Source organism: Ursus arctos, unplaced genomic scaffold (assembly GCF_023065955.2).
Source record: "Ursus arctos isolate Adak ecotype North America unplaced genomic scaffold, UrsArc2.0 scaffold_5, whole genome shotgun sequence".
NCBI classification, from domain to species: Eukaryota; Metazoa; Chordata; class Mammalia; order Carnivora; family Ursidae; genus Ursus; species Ursus arctos.
Window position 1 is genome coordinate 56,157,765 of NW_026623067.1, and position 11,575 is coordinate 56,169,339.

Consider the following 11,575-nt stretch of genomic DNA (forward strand, 5'->3'; position numbering starts at 1 on the left):
GGATTCCTGTTCTCATGCAGAAAGCAGCCTCATCCTAAGTGGTAAAGAAAACAGTAAAGATCTTTTATTGAGAATGAGGATCAAAAGAAGAAAGCAACACAGAGCTGAAAAGGTGAAATGCTGCAGAGTGCTTTGAGAGTTGGAATATTTTATTTCTAGAAAAGCCATAATCCAGGCATCAGAATTCTTTTTTTTTTTTTTTTAAGATTTTATTTATTTATGTGACAGAGAGACAGCCAGCGAGAGAAGGGAACACAGCAGGGGAGAGGGAGAGGAAGAAGCAGGCTCCCAGCTGAGGAATCCTATGTGGGACTCAATCCCGGGACGCTGGGATCACGCCCTGAGCCGAAGGCAGACGCTTAACGACTGCACCACCCAGGCGCCCCAGGCATCAGAATTCTAATTTGAGTTCTTAAGAATAGTGATAATGAGACAACTCACTATATATATAGCAGGAAGGTACTGGAACAGTGAGGCAACTCACATAAGCCTCCAGTTACTTTGTTTTTTTATTTTTAACATCTTGCTTAGTATGTTTGGTATTATGTGCCTAAAGTGCTGAAAAAGCTTCGAATGAGTGGTTCTTCAACTGTAGATGGTGGTACTTTTAATAATTCCAGAAATTTTTTTATAGGAGCATCTTTATCAGAAGTAGATTCCCCTCGGTTGCCTTTGCATTTATCAGAGTATGATCGGGATACCTTACTTGTTCATCCTGAGGTAAAGTCTTTAATAACATTTAGTGCTTTTTACAGGTTATATATTATTTACATTTATGCATATGTGCATTTAACCACTGCATTTTTACCTAAATTATATGTGTATGCTTCTTTTTATAGGAAGTAGTAGAAATGTCACACATGCCAGGAGAGTTATTTAATTTATATCTTCACCAAAACTACATAGATTTCTTCGTGGAAGTAGATGATCTTGTGAGAGCCAGTGACTTTCTGAGTTTTGCAGATATCCTCAGTGGTGACTGGAATGTAAGACCATTTGACTTAACTGTTTTTGTTTATGCATGTTTCCTCAGAATTGGGAAAGTTTACTTTTATTCCTCATTATTTGACATGTAACTTCTTTTTTTTTTTTTTTTTAAGATTTTATTTATTTTTGAGAGAGAGCGTGGGCAGGGGAGAGGGGCAAGGGGAGAAGCAGACTCCCTGCTGAGTGGAAAACCCAATGCAGGACTCAATCCTAGGACCCTGGGATCATGACCTGAGCCGAAGGTAGACGCTTAACCGACTGAGCCACCCAAGGGCCCCTTATGTGACTTTTTAAAAAATTATTAACATATAATGTATTATTTGTTTCAGGGGTACAGGTCTGTGATTCACCAGTCTTACACAATACACATGTGCTCTCTGTAGCACATATCCTCCCCAATGTCCACCACTCAATTACCCCATTCCTCCCACCCCCTTCACTCCAGCAATCCTCAGTTTGTTTCCTGAGATTAAGAGTCTCTTATGGTTTGTCTCCCTCTCTGGTTTCATCTTGTTTCATTTTTTCCTCTCTTCCCCTATGATCCTCTGCCTTGTTTCTTAAATTCCACATATCAGTGAGAGCATATGATAATTGTCTTTCTCTGATGGACTTATTTCACTTAGCATAATACCCTCTGGTTCCATCCACGTCGTTGAAAATGGCAAGATTTCATTTTTTTGATGGCTTCATAATATTCCATTGTATATACACATCTTTATCCATTCATCTGTCAGTGGACATCTGGACTCTTTCCATAGTTCGGCTATTGTGGGCATTGCTGCATTAAACATTGGGGTGTAGGTGCCCCTTTGGATCACTACATTTGTATCTCTGGGGTAAATACCCAGTAGTGCAATTGCTGGTTTGTAGGGTAGCTCTATTTTCAACTTCTTGAGGACCCTCCATACTGTTTTCCAGAGTGGCTGCACCAGCTTGCATTCCCACCAACAGTGTAGGAGGGTTCCCCTTTCTCCTCATCCTTGCCAACATCTTCCGTTTCCTAACTTGCTAATTTTAGCTATTCTGACTGGTGTGAGGTGGTATCTCATTGTGGTTTTGATTTGTATTTTCCTAACGCCGAGTGATAATTGATAACTTTTTCATGTGTCTTTTGGCCATTTGGATGTCTTCTTTGCAGAAATGTCTGTTCGTGTCTTCTGCCTGTTTCTTGATTAGATTATTTGTTCTGTCGGGTGTTGCGTTTGATAAGTTCTTTATAGATTTTGGATACTAGCCCTTTATCTGATATGTCATTTGCAAATATCTTCTCCCATGTTGTATTTTGGTTTTGTTGACTGTTTCCTTTGCTGTGCAAAAGCTTTTTATCTTGTTGAAGTCCCAGTAGTTCGTTTTTCCCCTTGCTTCCCTTGCCTTTGGTGATGTGTCCAGGAAGAAGTTGCTGCGGCTGAGGTTGAAGAGGTTGCGGCCTGTGTTCTCCTCAAGGATTTTGATGGATTCCTGTCTCATATTTAGGTCTTTCATCCATTTGGAGTCTATTTTTGTGTATAGTGTAAGGAAATGGTCCAGTTTCATTCTTCTGCGTGTGGCTGTCCATTTTTTCCCAACACCATTTGTTGAAGAGTCTGTCTTTTTTCCATTGGAAATTCTTTCCTGCTGTGTCGAAGATTAGTTGACCATAGAGTAAGGGTCCATTTCTGAGTTTTTTTTTTTTTTTTTTTTAAAGATTTTATTTATTTATGTGACAGAGAGACAGCCAGCGAGAGAGGGAACACAGCAGGGGGAGTGGGAGAGGAAGAAGCAGGCTCCCAGCGGAGGAGCCTGACGTGGGACTTGATCCCGGAACGCCAGGATCACGCCCTGAGCCGAAGGCAGACACTTTAACGACTGCGCTACCCAGGCGCCCCTCTTCTTTTTTTTTTTTTAAGATTTTATTTATTTATTTGACAGAGATAGAGACAGCCAGCGAGAGAGGGAACACTAGCAGGGGGAGTGGGAGAGGAAGAAGCAGGCTCATAGCGGAGGAGCCTGATGTGGGGCTCGATCCCATAACGGCAGGATCACGCCCTGAGCTGAAGGCAGACCCTTAACGACTGTGCCACCCAGGCGCCGCATGAGTTCTCTGTTCTGTTCCATTGATCTGTGTATCTGGTTTTGTGCCAGTACCATACCGTCTTGATGATGATAGCTATGTAATACAGCTTAAAGTCCGGGATTGTGATGCCACCAGCTTTGGTTTTCTTTTTCAGCATTCCTTTGGCTATTTGGGGTCTTTTCTGGTTCCATACAAATTTTAGGATTATTCCATTTCTGTGAAAAAAGTTGATGGTATTTTGATAGGGATTGCATTAAATGTCTAGATTGCTCTAGGTAGCATAGACATTTTAACAAGATTTGTTCTTCCAGTTCCAGAGCATGGAACGGTTTTCCATTTCTTTGTGTGTTCCTCAATTTCTTTCATGAGCGTTCTATAGTTTTCTGAGTAAGGTTCTTTGCTTCGTTGGTTAGATTTATTCCTAGGTATCATATGGTTTTGGGTGCAGTTGTAAATGGGATCGATTCCTTAATTTCTCTTCCTTCTGTCTTGTTAGTGTATAGAAATGCAGCTGATTTCTCTGCATTGATTTTATATCCTGCCACTTTACTGAATTCCTGTATCAGTTCTGGCAGTTTTAGTGTGGAGTCTTTAAGGTTTCCACGTGAAGTATCATGTCATCTGTGAAGAGTGAGAGTTTGATGACTTCTTTGCCGATTCTGATGCCTTTTACATTTTTTTGTTGTCTGATTGCTGAGGCTGGGACTTCCAGGACTATGTTGAACAGCAGTAGGACTGTGTTGAGGAGCAGTGGTGATAGTGGACATCCCTGCCATGTTCCTGACCTTAGGGAAAAAGCTCTCAGTTTTTCCCCATTGAGAATGATAGTCTCTCTGGGTTTTTCCTAGATGGCTTTTATGATACTGAGGTATGTTCTCTCTATCCCTACACTGTGAAGAGTTTTAATCAAGAAAAGATGCTATACTTTGTCAAATGTTTTTTCTGCATCTGTTGAGAGGATCATATAGTTCTTGTTCTTTTTTTTATTAATATAGTGTATCACATTGATTTGTGGATATTGAACCAAACTTACAGCCCAGGAATAAATCCCACTTGGTCATGGTGAATAATCCTTTTAATGTACTGTTGGATCCTATTGGCTAGTATTTTGGTGAAATCTTATGTAACATCTTAATAACAATAATAAAACTAATTCATCCAATCCAGTGTTTGTAATGATAGTGGTTAATCTGACTTTTTTGATGATAACACTAATTTTTTCTTAAGTCATTTTCTGATTATAAAACTAATATATATATTCAGAAGTTTTGACAATCATTGAAAAGTAGATAGAAGGGGAAGAAATGTGCTTTTTATACTTTCTTTTACTTTTTAAATAAAAATTTTTTTATAAATTTGAAATTATTCACTATTAAATTTGTATTTTTCCATAACATTTTAACACTGCTCTGATCAATGTAATAGCAACTAGCCACATGACTAGATTATATTAGATTACATTAAATTAAACTTAATTTAATTTAAAATTCAGTTCCTCAGTCACACTAGCCACATTTCCAGCATTTGATAGCTACCCGTGGCTAGTAACTACTCTGTTGAACAGCTACCGTGTTGAACAATTTGTTAAATAACAGAATATTTCTGTTACAGAAAGTTCTTTTGCACAACACTGTTTTGATATGTTAATGTTTCTGTATTACAAATATTGAAATAGCATTAATAATTAAAATTAGGAAAGCTACAATAAAAAACATATATGATATGGTTTCTGTGTTATATTTAAAATTTCACTATTCAGCAGTTGCGTTTGCTTAATTTTTTTATATTCCTTTTTATTTTGAAATTTTCTAACCTATAGACAAATTGAAAGAATAGTATGATGAATGCCTATATACCCTTAGCTTTCATTCACCAGTTTTTCACATTTTCCCACGTTTGCTTAACCTCTGTGTTTACACACTTGTTTTGGCCCAATAATTGGAAAGTAATTGCAGGTATCATGTCACTTAATACTTAAGCACGTGTAAAGACATTGCCCTATTACAACCACATATCACTTAAGGAATCTAGCATTAATTTACTAACATCCTTATTCTGATTTCCTCAGTTGTCTCAAAATGTATTTTAAGGGGAACCTGGCTGGCTCAGTCAGTAAAGCATGCATCTCTTGGTCTAGGGGTTGTAAGTTTGAGCCCCACATTGGGTGTAGAGATTACTTAAACATAAAATCTTAACTTGATCTTAGCCAAAAGGCTAAGAAGCAATAAAAAATAAAATCTTAAAAAAAAAATGTATTTTAAGTTGTTTTCATGACCTGCTTCCAAGATCCATTCAGAGTTCATGCATACTGGTTGATTGTTGTGTCTCATTGGAATTTGATTTAGGTAATTTTGTAACATATTATTTTCAGGGCTTGGTTTCAGCTCGGGGTGTGATCTCATGGTTCATGGGATAGAGCCCTGTGTCCACCCCGCACTTGGCGGAGTGTCTGCTTGAAGATTCTCTCCCTCTGCCCCTCCCCACACTCACATATGTGCATGCCCTCTCTCTCTCTAAAATAAATCAGTAAACCTTAAAAAAAAAAGTGAACATACATTAAGTATATAGGATTAATGGTTTTTTGGCATCAGCAGTACCAATAGCTCTGCGTTGTAAATTTCTTACTTTATTTTACATTTTGTCTCCTTTTTAGACGCGCTCTTTACTCAGGCAATATAGTACATCCATAGCTACGAGAGGTGTGATACATTCCAACAAAGCCCGAGGATTTGCTCATTGCCAAGGAGGAGGATCGAGTTTTCGACCCTTGCACAAACCCCAGTGGTTTCTCATAAATAAAAAGGTAAAAAAAAGAATTGTATATTTTTAAAGGTAAACTTTATGGTATGTGAATTATATCTCAATAAAGCTGGTTTTTTTTTTGTAAGTTTTAAAAAAGTATTTTATTAGTAGTAAGAAATAGTTGCTAACACCCACAATTTTTTTAGAATTATAGTAAGACATAAAAAAGACGCTCTTCTTAAATCCCTCATTATTTTTTAGGAAAAAAACTCAAAATTTGAAAGCACATATTTTATTTATTAGTTGACTATTACTGAATTCACAGTATCGTTATAATGATCTTTTAGTTTTAATTAAAATAGGGGCGGGCACCTGGCTGGCTCAGTCGGAAGAGCATGTGACTCTTGATCTCAGGGTTGTGAGTTCAAGCCCCGCAGTGGGTGTGGAGATTACTTAAAAAAAAAGGAAAAAAATCCTTGCTTTGCCTCTAACCATCTGGATGGGTTATTTTACCTAATGTGCACTTACTTTCCACAGATTTAAATGTGGAGGATTGGATTAGAAATCAAAAATAAGTGGCCCCCTACATTGAATACTGCACTCAAAAAGATTTTATTCATGAATTTCTAGTCTTTTAAAAAAAAAAAAAGAGTATAATAATTAAAATTTATATATGGATTTCTGGCTCAGAATTCCTGGACTCTCCTGAAAAGAATGCAAAGTAAGGCAGCACTGGCCTATATTTTTACATGGCAGCAGTCTGATCACACCAAGTAGCATCTGCCCCTTGAAGATGGGAGTGGTGGGTCCCGCTTTCCCCAGCTGTCTCACTGCACTGATTTACGTACCTGCCTATCTCCTACGGCGTCTGGACTACGTCATCTCTAAGATGTCTTCTAGTTCCTAAGTCATATGGCTAAATATGAGCCTGTAATTCATGACCTAAGGCATTTTTCAAACAGATTTCTTGGAGAATTTCATGACTTTTAACCAATTGATGTCCCTTATTGACTTGTTTTGCTCTTTACAGCATGAATATTAATTTTGTCTTATAGTTACATACAGATTATCTCTGTAAAAGTGTAAGCTCCTCAAAGGCAGATTGTGCTCTCCTCCTCAGCCTAGCATTGTACCCATGTTAACTGAAGAAAATTAATTTTTTTACTGAGAAATAGTATCCTCACATAATTTGTGATGCTCATAAACCAAATTCCTTTCATTTTTTAAGGTTTTTTTTTCTTTCTACCTTAAGTCTCTTAAAAAATTCTTACTGCTGTTTTGTCAAATATGAAATAGTTCTATAGGTAAAATGCTTTATTAGGTAAGGCTAGGACAGTTATAAACTAATTAGATAAACTCTTAAAAGTATGTGGCATATAAACAATTTTTGTGATATAGTAAACTCAATTTGTCTAAGGATACATCTCCATATTTTTTTATTTTACTCTTCATTTCATCTTTTTTTTTTCCATACAGTATCGGGAAAATTGCTTGGCAGCAAAAGCACTTTTTTCTGACTTCTCCTTACCAGCTTTATGCCTCCAAACTCAGCTGTTGCCATACCTTGCCTTGCTAACCATTCCAATGAGAAATCCAGGTAATAACATGGGTTTTTATTTGTCCCAAGAAGTAGTGTTTTATAACTTTATCTTTCTGTAGGTCAGCTCATTGCTATATTCTAGTGAGCAAAGTTTTTTCTTGGTCCAGAATTAATACATGCTTTTGATTTAAAAAGGAAGAAAGCAATACCGAAGTATATAAAGTAAAAATTAAAAGTTCCCTATAACCACAGGTAATTCCTTTTGAAAGATTGGTATAAATTCTTCCAGACTTTTTTCTGTGTATATACAAATAATAGGCATATGCTTTAATTAGCATATGACACTTGTCATGGATAGCACTCCATATTTTATAAATATGTACTGAATCAGCTCCAGAGGTTGGGAAGTCCAAAATCAAGATACAAGCATATTCAGTATTTGGTGAAGGCCTTCTTCCTACCTTGTAGATGGCTGCCATCTTATATTCTCACATGGCAAAGAGCAGAGCAAAGAAAGAGCCCTCTCTGATGTCTCTTTTATAAATATCAGAAATCCAGGATCATTTTATACTTCTCTGTCCTAGTACTGGAATCAGGAATTTCAGGAGCCCTGGTTCCTTATAGTGGAAATGGTATTTAGAATTAGGATCTGGGGGCACCTAGCTGGTTCAGTCAATAGAACATGTGACTCTGGATCTAGGGGTTGTGAGTTCACTCTCCATTTTGGGCCTAGAGGTTACTTAAAAAAAAAAAAGAAATTAGGATCTGGACACTAGGTATGGTCCTTGCTACTGGCGTATCATTGTGTCTAGGTTGTTTCAGTGGAACAAACCTAGGTAGTGTGTGTGTGTGTGTGTGTGTGTGTGTGTGTGTGTGTAAACCATGAGTTCACACCAATACATTGTTTCAGCCTAACACCACAGAGTTTATTCTAACCTTTCCCAGTTTAGTATCTAGTAGTGGTTTAGACTACATACATTGGAATTATCTAGAGAATCATTTATCTACTAGTTAGAAATTCAGATTATAGGATCACAAACTCAGTTTTCCATATCAAAAAGCTGTTTCTTAAAAAAAAATCCTAATTCTCTTCTATTCCCCTTTCATTTGCTTGTTGTCCATTTGTTTATCTTCAGAGAATTGTCTGTTTAAAGCTTTTTAAAAATCTGTTTCAGCTCAAATTTCTTTTATCCAAGATATCGGAAGACTTCCTCTAAAACGACACTTTGGAAGGTAAACTCATTGTTTTAACTTTCAAAACCTGTTTCAAGACCTGTTATTGAAATCTTCACTGAGTGTTATCTCTTTATTCAGTATATAGCCAGTAAAATTAATCTGTAAAATCCAAGAAATACATATTATTCCCAGTGATTAATGACCATATGATTGCATTGTAGATCCATCATTTTATTACATAAAGCAGTGTATTTTCACTGGCTCACATGTGGAATCCTAAAAGCAAGGGCATTTTTTTTTTTTAAGATTTTATTTATTTATTTGACAGAGACAGCGAGAAGGGGAGCGGGAGAGGGAGAAGCAGGCTTCCTGCTGAGCAGGGAGCCCGATGTGGGGCTTGATCCCAGGACCCTGGGATCATGACCTGAGCCAAAGGCAGATGCTTAATGGCTGAGTCCCCCAGGTGCCCCGAGCAAGGGGATTTTTAAAATCCTCCATTTAACAAATCTTGCATATGTGGAAACCCCTTTTCACCTTTCCTGCCCAGAGGTGTACTTAGCCTGTGTTTAAAGCCTGCAGCGACCAGGAACTATCACAAAAGCACTGTCTTTTTTAAATTAATTAATTAATTAAATTTATTTATTTGTTTATTTCTCTTAGAAGATTCAGACAAATTTTTTAAAAACATAGATATAGAGAGGTAAATCTTTATCTGTGCTGTTCTTTTTATTGAAAAATCACTTCTGGGCAAATATCGGTGATTAACAACACCTAGATTTCATTTCTACTTAGCTTATTTGTAAGGTCAAGTTATGTACTCAGGGATTTTAAAAAGGTTTAAAAGGGCTTTTTAACTATTATTGGTTCAACTACTTGATCCAGCTTGGGAGACAGGATTTGTCAGTGCTACTTATCGCAGTCATTCGTGATGACCATATTTAGGGACACCTGGCCGGCACAGTTGAGATAGAGCATGAGACTCTTGATCTCCAGGTCTTGAGTTTGAGCCCCACGTGGGTGTAGAGATTACTTAAATGAAAAAATAAACAATCATGATGACCATTTTTCACATTTTCGTTGATTCATGTTGACAATATTAAATATTAATATTTAGCTTTATAGTTAATATTTAATAGTTCTCTAGTTTCCTGTAATACAACCTACACCTTATTTTTGTACATTTAGCTTATTTCTAACTTTATCACAGTTTTCCTTGTAGCTTTAATCATTGTGGACATCAAATGCTATTTACATAGGATATATTCCTAAAAATAAACTTGCTGGATCAATGGATGTACACTTTTCTGAAGCCTTTGCTCTATATTGCCAGATTATTTCCAGGAATTTTTTGCCAGTTTTATGTCCACTTATAGTATATCAATATATTCGTTTCTCCTAGCTCTTGGCAGCTCTGGGTTTTATTACAATCTTTTAAAAGGTCTTGGGGCACCTGACTCAGTCAGAAGAGCATGAGACTCTTGATCTCGGGGTTGTGTGTTTGAGCCCCACATTGGGTGTAGAGTTTATTTAAATAAATAAAACTTTAATAACTAAGTAAATAAATAAAAGGTCTTTGCCAATCTTAAAGATGATGGTAGTTGTTCATTATTTTAATTTCAGTTTTTAAAGTTACTAGTTAAGTTTTAAAGTTACTAGTTACCATTTGTATTTTTTATGTAAATGGTCCCATGTTTTATACCCATTTTTCTTTTCCTTTTTTTTAAGAGAGAGAGAGTGCGTGCATGTGCCCTCACAAAGTGGGGGAGGGTCAGGGGGATAGAGAGAGAGAAAATATTAAGCAGGTTCCACTCTCAGTTTGGAGCCTGATCTCACGACCCTGAGATCATGACCTGACCCAAAATCAGGAATCTGATGCTTAACCAGCTGAGCCACCCAGGTGCCCCTACCCATTTTTCTATTCTATTTATTTTTTTCTTTTTAATTTATAAGAACTCTTTAGCAAAGACATTAATGAAGTCATTTGTATTGTAAGTTGTAATGATTTTTCACATTGTCATTTACCTTCTTGTACTTTTGTTTATATCGTTAAATAAACTAAAGGGGTTGGCTAAACGGCGAGCATAGTCAAGGTAAATGAGACTAAAGATGGCTTCATAATTCTCACCCACATGGTATAATTTAAAAAGATCCTCTTTTTTGGTTATTATTGCTGCCTGCATTATGAATCTGGCAGGTTGAAAATGGAAGCCCTAACAGACAGAGAACCTGGCTTGATAGACCCGGACAGTGGCGATGAAGCCCAGCTTAATGGAGGGCAGCCTGCAGAGGAAGCTCTGGGAGAACCCACTCAAACTGCTGAACCTGAAACGTGCTGTCTACCTTTGAGTCAAAATAGTGGGAGTGAACTGCCTGCCAGCCAGCCTCAGCCCTTTTCTGCGCAAGGGGACGTGGAAGAAGAAGAAGAGCTGATAATAGAAGACTATGAGAGTGATGGGACATAGAAACGCCCTCGCCGGTCATGTTGCTACTTGGCGGACTCGTGTGCATTTTATTCAGTGGTATCTTAGTAGAGAGAATATACTTTTCAAGTGAATGACAGTTTAATTCTTCACTCTTGTAGTATTTCAGCACAAGAAACTGACTTCTCTGTCATTTTGAAGTAAACAGAAGATCAAGCTTCAAATAATATCTTAATTTTTTTTCTCTAGTATTTATTTCGTCTTGTGAGTGATGTTGGGAGAGGTCAGTGTGAATGAAGTGTGTTTGAACATTATGCCAAATATCAAAGAATGTGAAGGAATAATTCAGAATACTAAAACTTTATGGGGTTGTAAATACGAATTATGAAACAGTTTAGTATGCAATTATGAGTGTAAATAAACTTTGTGCCTTATCCACAGTTTCTTTATGGTCTCTAACTTCTCGAATACCATTTTCATATGCTGTACAGTGGACTATTTTAGATGCTTTTTGAAAAAGTATTTACTTAATTTATATCAAAATTAAAATGTTGAATTTCTTTTCGTTTCTTCTTTTACTATTTCCAAACATTTATTGTCGGCCAGGTATCATTGCGCGTGGTACATGAATCTCCCTTTATCCGCTGTTAACTTTTC

At 36.9% G+C, this 11,575-nt stretch overlaps 1 protein-coding gene across 4 annotated transcripts in view; it reads left to right on the plus strand.

Annotated features, from left to right (window-relative positions):
• RAD17 (RAD17 checkpoint clamp loader component) overlaps positions 1 to 11,478 on the plus strand; it is a 55,048-nt gene extending 43,570 nt beyond the window's left edge. For all 4 annotated transcript variants that reach the window (XM_057307312.1, XM_057307313.1, XM_026498834.4 and 1 more), the window contains exons 12-17: positions 635 to 720; positions 840 to 986; positions 5,694 to 5,843; positions 7,259 to 7,379; positions 8,498 to 8,555; positions 10,693 to 11,478. In XM_057307312.1, the coding sequence (XP_057163295.1) occupies positions 635 to 720; positions 840 to 986; positions 5,694 to 5,843; positions 7,259 to 7,379; positions 8,498 to 8,555; positions 10,693 to 10,960 (830 nt within the window). In that variant the 3' untranslated portion in view covers positions 10,961 to 11,478. The remainder of the gene's footprint in view (positions 1 to 634; positions 721 to 839; positions 987 to 5,693; positions 5,844 to 7,258; positions 7,380 to 8,497; positions 8,556 to 10,692) is intronic.
• The last annotated feature ends 97 nt before the right edge of the window (positions 11,479 to 11,575 follow it).